This window comes from Aspergillus costaricaensis, assembly GCF_003184835.1.
Source record: "Aspergillus costaricaensis CBS 115574 unplaced genomic scaffold BO79scaffold_14, whole genome shotgun sequence".
NCBI classification, from domain to species: Eukaryota; Fungi; Ascomycota; class Eurotiomycetes; order Eurotiales; family Aspergillaceae; genus Aspergillus; species Aspergillus costaricensis.
Window position 1 is genome coordinate 810,032 of NW_020291814.1, and position 16,084 is coordinate 826,115.

At 50.1% G+C, this 16,084-nt stretch overlaps 6 protein-coding genes across 6 annotated transcripts; 3 read left to right on the plus strand and 3 right to left on the minus strand.

Moving 5' to 3' along the window:
• Positions 1-722: 722 nt before the first annotated feature.
• On the minus strand, positions 723-2,019 carry BO79DRAFT_146583 (flavoprotein NADH-dependent oxidoreductase; the record flags this gene model as incomplete). The annotated part of the gene is made up of 4 exons (XM_025678468.1): positions 723-1,242; positions 1,297-1,326; positions 1,393-1,624; positions 1,704-2,019. 4 exons carry the CDS (start codon positions 2,017-2,019, stop codon positions 723-725), a joined length of 1,098 nt encoding a protein of 365 aa, XP_025540197.1.
• A 606-nt stretch (positions 2,020-2,625) lies between these two features.
• BO79DRAFT_287297 (DUF521 domain protein) lies at positions 2,626-4,401 on the plus strand (the record flags this gene model as incomplete). The annotated part of the gene is made up of 1 exon (XM_025688566.1): positions 2,626-4,401. One exon carries the CDS (start codon positions 2,626-2,628, stop codon positions 4,399-4,401), a length of 1,776 nt encoding a protein of 591 aa, XP_025540198.1.
• Positions 4,402-4,778: 377 nt separating this feature from the next.
• BO79DRAFT_208915 (putative haloalkanoic acid dehalogenase) lies at positions 4,779-5,649 on the plus strand. Its single transcript, XM_025682489.1, has one exon. The coding sequence runs from the start codon at positions 4,842-4,844 to the stop codon at positions 5,553-5,555; it is 714 nt and encodes a 237-aa protein (XP_025540199.1). The 5' UTR covers positions 4,779-4,841; the 3' UTR covers positions 5,556-5,649.
• A 193-nt stretch (positions 5,650-5,842) lies between these two features.
• BO79DRAFT_208916 (putative proline racemase) lies at positions 5,843-7,100 on the plus strand. The gene has a single exon (XM_025682490.1). It carries the CDS (start codon positions 5,850-5,852, stop codon positions 7,056-7,058), a length of 1,209 nt encoding a protein of 402 aa, XP_025540200.1. The 5' UTR covers positions 5,843-5,849; the 3' UTR covers positions 7,059-7,100.
• A 1,848-nt stretch (positions 7,101-8,948) lies between these two features.
• Positions 8,949-10,589, minus strand: BO79DRAFT_208917 (putative aminotransferase family protein (LolT)). The gene is made up of 3 exons (XM_025682491.1): positions 10,482-10,589; positions 9,815-10,406; positions 8,949-9,747 (listed from the first exon to the last, which is right to left on the minus strand). The coding sequence occupies exons 1-3, from the start codon at positions 10,570-10,572 to the stop codon at positions 9,078-9,080; spliced, it is 1,353 nt and encodes a 450-aa protein (XP_025540201.1). The 5' UTR covers positions 10,573-10,589; the 3' UTR covers positions 8,949-9,077.
• A 382-nt stretch (positions 10,590-10,971) lies between these two features.
• On the minus strand, positions 10,972-12,786 carry BO79DRAFT_264883 (alpha/beta-hydrolase; the record flags this gene model as incomplete). Its single annotated transcript, XM_025686838.1, has 4 exons — positions 10,972-11,870; positions 11,948-12,174; positions 12,248-12,533; positions 12,594-12,786. 4 exons carry the CDS (start codon positions 12,784-12,786, stop codon positions 10,978-10,980), a joined length of 1,599 nt encoding a protein of 532 aa, XP_025540202.1. The 3' UTR covers positions 10,972-10,977.
• Positions 12,787-16,084: the final 3,298 nt, after the last annotated feature.

Consider the following 16,084-nt stretch of genomic DNA (forward strand, 5'->3'; position numbering starts at 1 on the left):
AGGCTGTACTCGTGTCACTTTCAAGATTATGCTAAATTTAAAATCAAGCCACGCGTTCCCAACTATCGAACCACTAAGGAAGGATGCCATCGGCCATTGGCTCTGTTTGAGACATCCGAGTGGAGCGGCGTGCTCGGGCCCGCCGACTGGAAAATCAAACCGTTCCAAACAGGCATCCATCTACACTATTACTTGCTCGGCTTCATTTTAGAAGTTAGACAGAACCCTATCTGGAATTGTTCGCATGTGATCCAAGAAAATCATGTTCTTCCGATCGCTCATTTTATATTGGTGGCGCTTCCTTTTACAATCTCAGCCTCTTGCTATATTCAATTCAATGTATATTTATATGTCGTTATCACTACTAATGATATGACCGGTTGGGAAATATATAGTACTCTACCGATAATGCAAATTAATACCATCTATCGGGAAGGTGCTGGTATTTGTGTCTTAGACAAGTCCCTTCTTTCTCCTTGGCTGTTATCAAGGTAGTCGTAGCATGCGATGATTTTAATCACCGTTCTCCGACGCACCTCCGTGAACTGGGAGCAGGTTGTCTAACCGGCAATAGCCTCACCCTCCCTTCCAAATGACGGCCAATCATTGTAATTCTCATTGGGATCCTGGAATGGTCCATAGTTCACTTTACCACCGCGAGTGTTCGAGGCAAGAGGAGCACCTTTTATAATCCGGCTTATGAGGTCCTGTATTGCTCCATGTCAGCTAGTGCCAAAGCTCACGAAAGCTTTTGTCAAACCCACCGGATTGTAGATAAATGGCCGTGCAAATGTCACGAGGTCAATCTTCTCTCTTTGAATTAAATTTCTTGCCTCCTCTAACGTGTACTCGTGGTTCACCATGAGCATAGTGCGACTTCCAGGATACTTGATGAGAGCGCCAAAGTCCGTCAGAGGCTCGCACTTTGGAGGCAATTCTTTCCCATGGGGCCTGGGTTGGGACCTGAAATAGTCATCGGTTTCGCGCCCCACATCACAACCTCGACGCGATAAGTTGATAAAAGCGAGGCTACGACACATTAGCTCCTTGATGAAGTATGTGTAAGTCTCTTTCATTTCTTCATATGAGATCATGGTGTCATTATAGTCATCTGTAGGGCAGATCTTGATCCCAACTGCTCGAGATCCCCAGACCTCGATGATGGCGTCGAGGACTTCTAGCGGGAAACGGCAGCGATTCTCGACAGAACCACCGTATTTGTCTCTGCGTGTATTCGAGTGCCTAGATACCAGATAAGCTCGTGAAGCATGCATTATGTGGAGGGATATCGCTTACGAGCACAGGAAGTTGTGTAGAAGATACCCGCTAGGCAGCCGCAGTGTCAGTTTCGATGGCCGTATCCACGAAGGGTCGCCTTTCTTGCGTACTTACCCTTGTGCTAGTAGCTCAATTCCATCAAATTCAGCAGACTTGGCCAAGCTGACAGAGTGTCGATATTGTTCAATAATGACCCTCGGGTCATCGATTTCGGTGATGTTGGGGGTATGGCCTGGAAGTCCCTCCAATGTACGATATTTTCCGCCCTTGGCAGGTACCTTGGATGGTGCATAGACTGGATATCCTGATTCTTTCAACATCGGCATATTATCATTCTGGATGCGTCCTATATGTCATATATACTCTACAGTCAGGAACCTCACTCTCATACCAGGACAACGAAAACATGAATTGGCAGGACTCACCTGGATGCCATGGCTGGAAGAGAATCTTTCCCTCAACCTTGTGCACCTCGCTTGTTACCTTGGCCCAAGCATCTGCGTGGACTTGGTTGTACATCACAGGCGCATGGGGCCATTCGGCACCATTCAAGCTGATAAAGGTGCCCTCTGCGACGATAAGCCCGGCGCCGTCCCGCGCTCGGTCGGTGTAATGTTTGATGTTCGCCTGGGTCGGCTTATTTCCATCGGTGCATCGATTTCGCGTCATGGACCCCATGCAAATACGATTGCGCAACTGAATCCCATCCCCGAGGATGACTGGCTGGAGAAGCTCCACCATTGTAATGCTCTCGATGATTAGCGAATGACTGCAGGACAGGGCAGCTTGGTGGGAAGAGTAACCTTGAAAAGACGCCAGATGCACATGCTAATTTATATCCGCATTCTGTCCAGAATGAGGTCACGCCACTCTATTTATTAGGTAAAACCTGCTTGCTTGGAAGGCGATGATCGCGGAAAATAAATTCAGTCCGCAGCTTGCAGCCTCTCTCTCGCGTATAAATCATCATGGCTATCAGCCGAGACCACATAGGAGGTACGTGATATCATTTTTGTCATTGTCCTGTACCAACCTTATTGCCACTCTCCATATACTTTACCTCAACGTAATTAAGGTAGACATTGCACTGTGAAACACGAGAATATCTAGATGATGATGGTTGGTTGATTGACTAATCCTCGGATGACTTTCCCGAGCGGGTAACTGGTTATCTATAGCCTGAGGCTGCTATCGCGGCCTCCTTTGCCGAATCACCGAACCAGAGATTCCCCCAGCTTTGGCCATCCTCGTCATTGGCATGGTCCTCGTTGTTACTCAAAAAACATCGTCCGACCAAATAAATGACTTCTGCGGTACGATCTTGAAATGACACCTCTTCTTACAAGCATGTCCCCTACGCCCCTCTGCCATGGAGTCGCCCACGTGAAAGGAACGGCTTCTGGAAGGCTGATTGCCAGCCACGTGGAGTTGAGTTTCTGGGGTGGCGTCGACCCCCAAACAGGCCGGGTGATTGACCAACACCACCCCTTGAATGGTCACTCTTTGGAAGGTCGCATCCTTGCCATTCCAGGTGGTCGTGGGTCCTGCTCGGGCAGTGGGGTGATGCTTGAACTCCTACTTAACAACCATGGACCTAAGGCAATACTCTTTGAGCGCCGCGAGGATATCCTCACCTTGGGGGTAATGGTCGCGGATGAGATGTTCGGCAGGGCAATTCCAGTGATAAAACTGGATGCAGACGACTTTCAACGGGTGCTGGAACTGCATGACACTTACATCACGGTCGGTGATGGTTACATCTTCGACAAGGAGTTACCCGGGACATTGCATGAACGGCTTGACTGCCACTCCAAAACACCAACACCATTGGTGCTGACCACAAATGTGCAACTGTCCGATGTGGATAGAGCGTTGATTCAGGGAGAATATGGAGAAGCTGCTCGCGTGGCCATGCGGATTGTTCTGCGAATGTCCGAGTTATTAGAGGCTCGCGAACTGATCCCGGTCACCCAGGTTCATGTCGATGGCTGTATCTATACCGGACCTGGATCGCTAATGTTTGCAGAGAGGCTGCGCGATCTGGGAGGTCAGGTCCTTGTTCCGACCACCCTGAACTCTATCTCTGTCGACCAAAAGCGATGGCGCGCCCAAGGCGTAAATATGGCGTTTGGGGAAGCGGCCGACCGGTTGGCCAAAGCGTATATTGACATGGGTGCCCGGCCAACTTTTACATGCAGCCCCTACCAGCTGGACAGCGCCCCTAAACTCGGAGATCAAATTGCTTGGGCAGAATCGAATGCCGTGGTATATGCCAACAGTGTGCTTGGGGCGCGTACTATGAAATATCCCGACTTTCTCGATATCGCCATTGCTCTCACTGGCCGCGCCCCTAAAGGAGGACCGCATATTGATACGAACCGCCAAGCTACACTGATTGTTCGGTTACTAGACACCGCGAACTTGCATGTCGATGACTCCTTCTATCCTGTCCTCGGGTATCACGTAGGGACCCTGGCAACCAATCAGATCCCGGTGATCGTGGGCCTTGAATCCTTGGCCCCGAATCGGGATGACCTCAAGGCGTTTGGGGCCGCATTTGCGACGGTGTCAAGTGCCCCGATGTTCCACATGGTTGGTATTACACCAGAGGCAAAGACCATAGAAGCCACCATCCGACCTGGAACCCACCCACCTTGTCTTGCTGTGAAGATGGAGGACCTGATACCCTGTTGGGACACACTGAACACTGCATCACACGCCCAAGCCGTGGATCTTATTTCTCTTGGTAACCCACACTTCTCACTGAGAGAAATTCGACGATTGGCTACTCTATGCCAGGGGCGTACGAAATGCGAAGGGGTGGCGGTGATGGTAACCTGTAGTCGTGCGACATACGGCTTGGCTGATCAAGCCGGGCTTATTCAGGAGCTGGAGAGGTTTGGTGTGCGATTTACCACTGATACCTGCTGGTGCATGATTGCAGAACCCATTATTCCACGGTCGCTCAATGCAATCATGACAAACTCTGGGAAATACGCCCATTATGGCCCTGGACTCACGGGGCGGAAGTTCTACCTGGGCAGCTTAGCTCGGTGCGTTGAGACTGCCTGCCAGGGGCGTCCAGTTGACCATTACCCGTCCTGGATGGTGAAGAATATTTGATTTCGTAAGATCTTGCTGGCATGCTGACCATGCACCACGCCCCTCTCAACAACATCTGAACCCTAGCTTCGTCTGTGATGCCTGAGGCATCAATCATTCGGTCGGCGACAGCCACCTGACCCACTCGGGTGAAGGTACCCGGAGTGGGTGCAATGGAATTCTTCCAGTTTCTGGTGGTGCAGTAAGAAAAAGCCAAAAGTCTCTCGAAGAAGGGATTTCCTCAGAAAATGCCATGGCTCCGACCGGAGCGGATCCTGTTGCCGGAAAGGGTCCCCGACCTTTTGGCTGATAAGAAAGGCGACCGGCTGGAGGGACATCCATCACCCGTTCCAACCCCGCCTGGTGATTTCTTCAGAGTATAAATTAGTACTGAATTCCACCAACTCTCTGTCCAAAGTCACATTATTCGTCTTTCACCATCAACATTCAAGTTTTCAAACATGTCGCAACTCTCCAACTACCGTCTCCTCAGCTTCGATGTCTATGGCACTCTAGTCGACTGGGAAGGTGGCATCCTGGCCGCCTTCCAACCCAGTCTCGACAAAGCCAACGCCCACTTCACCCGCGAACACCTCCTCACTGTCTACCATGACTTGGAGCGCGCGCAACAAGCACAGACCCCCGACATGCCGTACTCGCAACTCCTCGCCACCATCCATCCTCAGTGGACCGAGCGCCTCGGGCTGCCTCAACCGTCAGAAGAGGAAAGCCGCCAGTTTGGAGAATCCATCGGCAACTGGCCCGCCTTCCCGGACACCGTCGACGCGTTAAAGCGACTGGCCCAGAGGTACAAGCTGGTGGTGCTGTCCAACGTCGATCGCGCTTCCTTTGCCAAAACCAATGCTGGCAGCTTGCAGGGATTTCCCTTTGATCTCATCATCACTGCACAAGATGTGGGCTCTTACAAGCCGGATCTCCGAAACTTTGAATATCTGCTCAAGGCAGTCAAGGAGCAGTTCGACATTGAGCCGGCGCAGGTACTGCAGACGGCGCAAAGCCAGTTCCATGACCACCACCCGGCACGCAAGATGGGGTTGAAGTCCGCGTGGATTGAGCGGCCAGGGGCAACAATGGGGAATCTGTCGGAGACCGTCTATGACTGGCGGTTTGATACCTTGGGGGAGATGGCTGATGCGGTTGAGAAGGGACTGTAGACTAGCGCGTTCGCCATGTTCGATGTTCAAGGATCTTTCATGAACTATATAATAGAACGAAATAGGATTTTCCAATGAGCGTCATGTCCACAGACTCTGAGCAAGACAGCATGCACAAAGCGTGTTTTGTACCAGCAAAGCCTGATAACCGGCTAAGCGGCGCCTGTGAACCGGGCCGCATCCCCACCCCACGACAGTCTCGGGATGCCAGCCGAAGCCAATCATTACTTATTGCCCATGTATCCCTCCAGTTGCAGTGGTCCTATTCCTCACAAGTTGGCCTTACACTCCACTATGGATTTAGCCCACACTCTAGAGTCCGCCCCTAGCGGCGAAGTCATCAAATGCATTGACATGCACACAACCGGAGAGCCCACCCGTATCGTCTACGCGGGGTTTCCTCCCCTCAGCGGGACACTGCTCTCCCAGCGCGACCAAGCCCGGGATCAATATGACCACCTCCGCAAGCGAATTATGCTCGAGCCTCGTGGCCACTACGACATGTACGGTGCCATTCTCCGACCAACCACTGAACTGGTCGAATCCGGTGAAGCTCACATCGGTGTTCTCTTCACCCACAACGGTGGCTTCTCCACCATGTGTGGCCACGCAACCATCGCACTGGGCCGATTTCTTGTCGATACGCATGATGTGGCTGTTTTTTCGAAGCGAAATGAGTTGGTAGTAGACGCTGCGTCGCAAACAGTTGTCGTTAACTTGCATGCGCCGTGCGGATTGGTTCGTATCACCGTCCCTATCAAGGACACGGCCGATGGGATCAAGTCCGATCCGTCGCGGGCGGTCTCGTTCCTGTCCACACCAGGTTATGCTGCTGCGACCAATCTTACTATTTCCATTCCACCTGAGATTCGATGGACCGAGCTTGAAGGGCGTGAGAGCATCACCCTTGATGTCAGCTATGGAGGGGCATTCTACGCGTTGATTAAAATGCACGAGCTGGGATTCGCATCCACGGGACTGAGAAAGGTCGATCTTGATTCACTATCACAGGTGATGAAAAGACTAAAAGCGCACTTTGAAACCCATCCTGATATTCTGGCTGCCTGCCAGCATCCAGAAGACGGGAGACTATCGTACCTATACTCCATCATGCTGGTGGACACGAATGTCGGATACAAGCCAGACAGTGAAAGTGGAGCCGAGACCGGACTGTGCTTCTTCGCTGATAACCAGATCGATCGGTCGCCGACAGGTTCATGTGTCACGGCTCGCATGGCGCTAGCGCATGCCAAGGGAGAGAGATCGGTTGGTCAGCGGTGGGCTTACAATTCGATTGTCTCCAATCGCTTTCAGACGGGTGCGTTTGAGGCTGAGATTGTACAGACGGGATTGCGGGTGGAGGGTGGAAATGCTCCGGCCAAGGATGCGGTGGTGGTGCGCGTGGAGGGGAGGGCATACTACACGGGCACGTCAAATTTTATGCTTGAAGAGGGAGATGTTACGAGTCATAGTGGGTTTGTGATGAGTGATATGGCAGTGTAGCTTTTGAAGCGAGAATGAAGGGGATGTGACCTAAATATGAACCAGTATGAGCTCGATGTCAGCTGAATATCACCTATACACATAGATGTCAGGTTACCTGGAGATTGGCATTCAATAACAGTCAGAAATCAGTGTAAACATTGAGTGAACCTCTGGGACAATCACCCTTTCATCGACAGCTTAGAGCGAAGGACCCTGGCGGCATTGCTCTGTCTTGTGGACGGGACCAGGATCAGCAAACCCTTGACCGTCAGGGCGTATCAAGACTGTTTCTCATCTGCCATTCATGAACGTGTCATGTAGCTCGGGTCGAATTGGTAAACACCTCGTCGTATTAGACCACCTGCCTAAATAGCAGGAGGGGGATTTTACAGTGAGCACAGTTGCAAATCAAGTGATTTAAATTAGAAAATTGCCAATGTAAAGCCTTGTCAGTGCGGCTGAGCTGCGCCCCCACGGCTACCTCACACCCTACCCTACCCCACCGCAACAAAAAGCAGTCGCTTTCCCTTTATCTTACCCCAGGTCTCGTCGTCCATACCATTTTCCTTTCGAGAAGTCCGCCATCCATCACAGTACGCTATATCCGTAATATTAGATGTACGCCAGTGACTCAGTGACTGGAGGGACAAGTGCATGAACCCTAAATATGTTTTTCTATATCAAAACGCGTAAGCAATTATTGTCGTAGATAACTATTGCCAGCTCGAGGTATGAGCGTCGATTTATGGTTGAGAAAGAAGAGAGGATGAGCTGTAACCCGTTGTCAGGAGCACAACAGACTGGTGCTGACCCGCCGTCTTGGAGAGCCAATCAAAGCCCTGTATGGCCGGCCAGTTTAGAGGCAGATTGATTAGTAATCTGGCTGGATACCAGCTAGACTACTTCGATCGGGGCTTGAAACGAGCTACGGAAAAACATTGCCTTTGACTTGCTCAACGACCGATGCAAGTGCCATTTCCGCGAAGGCGCTGACGGGAAAACCCACGTTCGCGGGGAGACGGAAACCCTCGCCGACGGGAAAGTCCGCGTGCGGCCTCATCGTGACCAAGCCATGCTTCACTTTTGAGGAGTTCCATGCCCAGTTGCTGGCAGGCATCCAGAGCAGGGCGACGGGCACATCGACGATTCATGATCAGAGCTCGCGTACCCACGCTGTGTTTGAAGTTGAGATTGTCACGAGAGAACTATTGGATGCACGGGATGCCATCGTTGAGCGCCAATCCGAGCTGGTACCGGTCGGGAAACGCGCAACTGATATCTACATCGAGGAGAATATGAAGGCCATCATCCAGACACCGGATGGCAAGTATGTTCCGAATCCGGATTATCAACTGAACCAGACTGCGATAGATGAGGCCGAGGCAAAGAAGGCCGAATACGAATTGCGGGTCCAGAAGGCGGAAGAGCATGTTTTAGAGGTGAAAAAGTCATGTCCCCATGCCTGTCTAGGTGGAAAGATGGTGTTTGTGGATCTGGCCCCGGCTCAGAGTACTGTCATGACAAGGGTTCCGTGTCCACCATGCGGACAAAACAGACGCCTCAGGAGCAGCAGGAGAGCAGACAGATCAACACTGATCTTCTTGCCTTGAAAGATGTCATTCGGGCTATGGCCCGGAAGCAGGCCCGGATTCCTTTCCGGTCATCGCCGCTGACGATGGTTCTGCGCGAACACTTTGTCACGGGCGGCGATGATGGAGTTTCGGCGATGATTCTCACCACCTCGCCTTCGTCGGAGCAGTACAATGCAACGATTGATACGCTCAAATATGGGAATTTGATTGGCATGGCTGGACTTCGTTAAGACTCTAAGCAGAAAGGCAGTTGCACCCATGTTTTCGATAGCTTACATGAAATACATACGTAGATCTGTATATATGAGTTTAATCCCTCGTATGGTGCACTGCATTTCCACAGTTTGGAACAGGGCTGGAAATACACACGCTTCCGGATCTATGTAAAGCGGCTACCCAAAGCCCAATGGCCTACCTTCTCCCACGCCTCATTTGTATGTATTCGCTAACACCTTTTTGTTCTGTACCGCTGGCACAGCACTTTGAGGACTTCAGCCAACCACTCAAAGTCCTTCCGCTCGAGATAAACCTGGGCAGAAAGTCTCACCCACAACCAGCCCCCGTGCTCAACTAGGGGAACAAACGTCCCATACTCCTCCACTAGTGTGGTTTGGAACCACCTGACTGCTGCGACAGCCTCATCAGCTTTCAAAAGCGTAGCAGAAGAGTCAGAAGCTGCCAAATCCTCCCTGAAAGTGAACGGTAAGCGGATAGTTGTCATAGCGCATCGCCTGAGGTTGTTCTGCTTCCCCGGCTGTAGAACCCTTTCCTCCATAACATCTGTTCCCAGCGTCGCAGCAACGACATCGGCAGCCTCATTTGCCAATCTTTCCAGGTATTCGTAAATACGGGCTTCGCCACCACAGATCGTCTTGCGGAATTCCAACGCAGCAGGAACACAGAAGTAGGGCGTATCATCATTGGTAGCGACGAATTCGAAAAGACTCTCAAATGCACTCTTTGAAGCATCGTCACTCATCATGACGGAAGGGGCCGTCGCAGGAGAGTCTTCGGACGGGATGAAGCCCCAGGAGGTGGGAATGGTGGTTCGAATCAGATGTTGGTTGCGTTTTGGGACATAAAGCACGCAGCAACTCCGGGGGACGAATAGCCATCTATCGAGAGTTCACAGATAAGCCCAGTCAAAAGAAGTATTGGAAATGAAATTGAGCAGATACTTACTTATGACAATTACTCGCGAAGAAGTCCGGCTGCAGTTTCCCAAGATCCAACGGCAGCTGTCCAATACCGTGTGCACCATCAATCAGACTCAAAATGCCCTCTTCTCGACAAACCTCGGTGAGCCTTTCAAAAGGGAACCGCACAGCTGGCAGGCTAGTCACCACATCAAATAGAGCAAGCTTCACATTCAATCCCGCGCTCCGCGCTTCCCGAACAACCTGGAGAAAGCGCTCCACCAGGTCCTCGTGACTGATCGGCATTTCATATCGGACTTTACGAATCTGAGCGGCCCTAGATTCAATAAACGATACCATACCCTTTTCGAGAGCGCCGTAGATGGTTTCAAAGTAGATAATGACATCATCTGACTTGAAAGGCAGGTTGTGGAGGACGGTGTTCACACCTGTAGTGGCATTCTTGACGAAGACACACTCGCTCCGGGGAACATTCAACAGCTTGGCGACCGCCTCCCGAGAGACATCTAGTTCTTTAGGGGTGGTGTAGCGGATGAATGGATCTGGACGCGCCTCAACTTGATCCTGGAAATGGCGCAAGGCGGTGCGAACTGCGGCAGGATACGTTCCAAATGAGCCTGGAGTTTATCGGCGTGATTGTGTTAATGTTTGATACTACAACGCTCGGTAAGCTCTATAGTGGGCTTTCTTACCGTGGTTCAGATTTAGGAACTTAGGGTCGAAGAGAAATCGCTCACGCATCGCAGCCCCAAAGGGAACGATAGATGCATCAGGAGAAGCCATTTTCGCGTTGTGTGGATTGGTTGATAGTGATTAACTAGGTACTATTTAGATGATTCCTTGCGATGACTCAAGTTGCGGAGATGCTGGTCGGCCTCGGCAAAACGACTGCGGCAGTATCTCTACCGCACTCGGAACAGCACCACCTAATGCCAGTAATTAGATGCAGATACCCAACGCATTTCTCTAGCTTCTAGCGCCGTTCCATAATTTTCAAGTTACTAAAAGGCGCACCTTATATCTGCTGAAGGTAGGCGGTGGGTAGGGGGAGGACACTGGAAAGATATGCCAGGCGCCATGGCCCATCCAAGTTTGGAAAATAATTGTAACATGATATAAAGGAGACCCATGTCCGGGGAAGTTCAGACACTATCATTTAATCTGAACTCATTATTCCGAAGTGGGAAACTAAAGAGTCTCAACTTGACCCAGCAACCACTGCAAATGGCGATACGACACACGGCCCTGATCCTGGGGCTGCTTATGCCCTGACTGGTAAGTCTCCGCCCACATCAACCCGCGCTCATAGTGTTGTACGCCCATAATTCCCTGCGGCCCGTCCAACCCTCCGTATCCCTCCTGGGCCTCAAATATCTCGTTCCACTGGAGATCCGGCATCTTAATATCGATCGGTGTGGCAGGTGCAGACTGGAAACCCAGCTGGCCGTTCCAGGTCATGTTCTGGATGGCGAGGAGAGTGCCGTTCGTAATGATCAGATAGTCCCAGTCGCCATTTGCAATGAGCACACGGTTGGTCGCCTCAATAACGCGCGGGAGAACTCCCTCGGTGGGGTTAGGTGAGTCGTCCCCTTGCTGCTCCGGACCGGGGTCGGAATCACCGCCGGCAAAGACGAGGTCAGTGCTGCAGAGCTCCCATTCCACGTCCAGTGGGGCGTGCAGGGCCTTCTTCACATCCGCGCGGTTGAAGTATGTAGAAGGTGCAGGTTCGTAGGCTAGGTCCGTCGGCCAGCCCAGCACGTCCCAGAGAAGTGGACATTCATCAATGACACGGTATGGGTTGAAGCATGGGTTTGGGTTGTAGGCTTCGTAGTAGATCATGTTATAGATGTCGCACTCGGAATAGTTCATGTATTTGGGAGGTTGGATGCCGCTTGGTGGGAAGGCAAAGTACTCATCGAAGTAGGCCTTGTAGCCGCATTCTTCGTAGGTGGTTTCGAGTTCGTTCATGTAGGACTGATTGAAGTTGAAGAGTGAAGCGTGCTGCTTGACGAAGGGATAGGCAGGGAGCTCAGCTTGGATGTAGTCCCATTGACCGATGCAGGCATCGTAGAGGAGGGCTCCTAGAGGGGCGTTGAAGAGTCAGGATCGGTCGGCTAAGCTTATGGTGCTAATGACTATAAGTAGGAGGGGCTCGTACCGCTTAGGTCGAAACGGGTGGTGTCGTTCTTATCTAGCATTGCCGACGAGATGTAGGGAACATATCGACCGGCGTAGCTCTCACCGGTTATGAAGATGCGAAAGTTCTTTATTCCGTATAGGTCTTGAAACTTCCTAAAGAAGTTGAGAAAGTCGGCGGCAACCTCGTCTTCGTTGGTGGCCGTAATATTGCCTACAGAAAATCCGGTTCCGACTGGTTGGTCAACCCTAAATCACTCAGGTTAGTCACACAAAGTACAGGCTGAATGCGTCCAATTGACATCGTTAGGCAGTAGCGTACCATAGCATGTTCGTCAAGTTGACCCAAGAATATTCGTTAATGACGGGTGCATAGGTACCAGGCTGCCAAGTGAACCTCCCGTTTTCCTGGAAGAAGCCTTGTTCGGAGGAACAACCTGGCCCTCCATTGAGGTAAACGGTAAGATCGTCCGATGGTTCGCCTATCTTAGGTTGAAAGATATAAAACAAAGATCGAGAACCATTGTTGCTCTCATCGATAGGGATCGACCCTGAGTACATCTCGCCCAGATCGAAGTGCACATCAGGTAAGCTTTCCACCAAGTGGGCTATCCACGGGTCAACATATGTCAGTCACGAGTAAAGTTCAGGGCGAGTTTAACGCATACGTTTGGTCCTATTATTGAAGAAGCGGTAGTCAGAAGTGTTGCTAGACTGAGCTCTGGTGGCAGCACGATATGTTGGATGACGTTTAGAAAAATGGGCGACAGCCCGGCTTCGTTCAGATTGAGTTCCTTCTGCACCGTTGATCAACAGAAGTGCAGCAGCAACCGTCACTGCAGGCGAAGCTAAAAACTTCATTTTGGATTAAAGTCAGCCAACAGGATTTGACAGAAGAAGATGATGTTCAGCGGCCAAGGGGATCAGGTCAATGTTGTACCCAACAAGAAGAATTCCTCCGTCTAACCCGATGTCTAGGGGTTGGGCCCATTTACTCCGATATTCTAGCGACGAAACAGATCCATTGAACTCAGATTATATTTTCCGATAGTTTCCATGTCATGATTGGAGCAACCAAGGCTAAAGATGGGTCTGTTCTGCATCGTACAGCTTATTTACAGATTGGGTGCAATAGCGCACTTTTCGGCTTCCCGACCCCTGGTGGTACGGAACCGAGCAATCAGTCAGTCTAGTAATTATTAACTAGCCAGACGCGTTTGCAGAAAAAAGAAAGTCGAAGACACTCGCTTGGCAAGGAAGTGGCTTAGACAATTTGGTCAGTCCCCGCCATATAGTCTAGCTGGTCGAAGACGACGCCGATCTGAACCAATTTTGGTCAATCAACGATGCAAATGGTTTTCTCTTTGTAGCGCCAAGACATGCAAGCCGGTCAATAGCCGCGGATCATTGAGCCCATCGGCGATTCCTTACTCAACTTTCTGGCATGAACTACCCAGTTCTAAACTTTGCTTACCAATCGAGGATATAGCATGGAGAAGGGATTCTAGGTCAGTCTTCATTTAGTCTCCCTCCAATTCTCCTGTGAAAAATATGTTTGTCGTGTGCAATTTGAACATATGTATGCATGAAACTGGGTTTTGGTCATAGACAAATGTAGTTGCCTGAGAGTTAAATCCTTGGTGGATCTTTTCAGGGTCATTAGTCCTGTGTTTGTAATCAGCACGCAGCGGCTGGAGCCGAATTCGTCATTTCTCATTCGAGGCCGAGTCGTGATCGTAACCCTAGATTCCCCACTGGACCCTGTGCAAATGCGGTACGAAATCGACGCGCTTTCCCCAGACAAGCACTGGAAACTGGGTAGTCCCGGTCCATCGGGGATTTTTCGCCCGCTTAGATAATACGCGTAGAATCCACCTCAAGGTCAAAGCCAATTGTTAGGGTGACTGACTCAACCCGTACATGGTTCCTGCATTTGATCTGACGATCGGCGGCAGCGTAGCCTCTGCTACGGCAAACTTATCGGCAAACACCAAGCCGATGGGTCGATGTCAACGATCATATCAATCAGGCATCATATCAATCATATCATCCTCCGATCTCGGTTTCTCAGGGAGTTCTCGGCACCCAAGTGGAATGCTTGAGATTGACAGGACTTGGGAGGATTGACAGTGGGTTCTTGTTGAGGTGCCCAAAGGGGAAACTCGACCCCTTATCCAGAGAACGTCGGATTATGTTCAGGAGAATAATGTTTTTACGTCTTGTTCTTTCCTTTTTCTTCATACCAAGGATCGCTCACTCAACTCTTACTTGTTCCAGATCTAATCAAAATTTGTTCAGTAAAAGGTAAAGTCCCGACAGTGTCTTCCCTTACATTTATTTCCTCGCTTCTTCATTCTCGCTTCAAGTATCCCAATCATTGTAATTATCAGCGTAAGGTGGTTCCAGCTACATAGAAATCGGCATTCCCTCCTCGTGTATGTATAAAGAATTAAGACTAATATAGTGATGAAAAGGTAGTCGTTTCAATCGGTTGGACCATACAAGATGGGCGACAATATGGGTCAGAATGTATCTTCCTGCCGCTGACGTTCACCATCAAGATCAGCACTGACTACTTCTTCTTAACTCCATCATAACTCCGTAAACATCCGGGACTTTACCCCACGCAGGCCACGCGTACTCTAACCTCGACTCGGGGGTCGGGGGGCACTCGGCTGTGACCCAGTTTGAAGGGTCTAACTGTCGAGATTGGGCACCTTAGGCATTTATTTCAGATTTTCATACTTCGTCTCTTTGCTTTCCCATCCATGCTGCCTGGTTTGTTCTGGGGAAATGTTGCGTTTTCTTGAAAGATGTTTCAGTTTTACCTACTTGTATAGCTTCATGGAATCCAAGCCGACGAGGCTAATGAAATCAGTTGATGGTCTGATAAAGGGGCTACGAAAATCGATTATTGTATCCAATAAGTGAATCTTAGCCTGACTGGCTAGCCGAGTCCAGTATTCCCGGATAACTGAACCAAAGTTTTGACTTAGATACGCTTTGAATTCTGTTAGGCAGACAACATTCCGTTTCTTTGAACACTAGGGCTGCTCCTATTAGCATTATTTACGGAACAACAATATGGTAAGTCTTTGCGCTTGTATTTAAAACGCATACTATGATTAGACGCTTTCCGAAAGACTCTCTTTTATACGTTCAGTAAGATGCAGAATCCGGCCTCGAAAATATAGTCTACTATTACAGTACCAGTCTTTTTGCAACAATAGCACACGCAATCCGTGACAGACATAGGCCCGATCCATTGGTGTTCCTGCTTCGATTATGTCTTGCGCCTCGAATATAAGTGATGGGTTGCAGAGCTCCTGCTAGTATGAAATGGGTATTCTCCAATGAAAGGCCTCTAGTATGTAGCGAGTGTCATGTATGCGTCCGTAACAGGGTGGAGGGCTCTGGTAGATCATATCGACATGATAACAATGATTTCGAGTGACTGAACAGCATCGTAGGAACGACTCGGAGATGCCGACAATGACTATTACGACATGATGCCACGAAATGGCATGTCGAGAAATCGGGGCGGTAGGCCTCAGGCCCATGGAATGCTACAGGTTGTGTCATCACGATGGGCATCGGATTTCGCCGGCCGGTGGGTTACACGACGTGGAGGACTTTGGCGGGACAGACCCAAAGGCAGCGAGAGGACTGGATGTTAATATAACGCTAGCGTGCAAGCATCATCATCACCACGACATGCTTGGCAGGGCCTATCATCACTAGTGAAATGCCAGCAGGAAGTAGGTGTGATGTTGACGTTCATTCAGTCGAAGAGTGCAAGAATGGAGGGCCAGGGGGAAAATAAAGCAGGCGGGCCTCCTTCAGATGTGCGACCTGTGGAATTTCTGGGCAAGAAGGAAAGCATGGAAACGAAGCAATCTGACCAGCAGAGATATTTTTGAAAAAAAAAAAAATATTAAGAAAGTAGAAAAACATACAACAGAAGGGATTCGCTGGTGGTCACCCACCCAACTACTAACCTCCCGGCGTGTGGCTTAAGTACGGCTGAGCGGACGGGAAGCCCTGTTTTCCACACCCTGTGGTCGTATGTACCTGTATTTTCTTCAGATGATATGATGTAGTGCAAAGTATTATAATCCAAATGATAGATATGAACACGAAGCCTACCTCCTAACTATTC

What these genes read in the sequence shown, in the direction of transcription:
- BO79DRAFT_208916 (XM_025682490.1), top strand. Translation starts at nt 5,850, where the DNA reads ATGGATTTAGCCCACACTCTAGAGTCCGCCCCTAGCGGCGAAGTCATC.
- BO79DRAFT_208917 (XM_025682491.1), bottom strand. Translation starts at nt 10,572, where the DNA reads ATGGCTTCTCCTGATGCATCTATCGTTCCCTTTGGGGCTGCGATGCGT. An exon ending in GTTCCTAAATCTGAACCACG is followed by an intron (nt 10,407 to 10,481) that starts GTAAGAAAGCCC and finishes GATAAACTCCAG; the next exon opens with GCTCATTTGGAACGTATCCT. An exon ending in TTCGCGAGTAATTGTCATAA is followed by an intron (nt 9,748 to 9,814) that starts GTAAGTATCTGC and finishes AACTCTCGATAG; the next exon opens with ATGGCTATTCGTCCCCCGGA.
- BO79DRAFT_208915 (XM_025682489.1), top strand. Translation starts at nt 4,842, where the DNA reads ATGTCGCAACTCTCCAACTACCGTCTCCTCAGCTTCGATGTCTATGGC.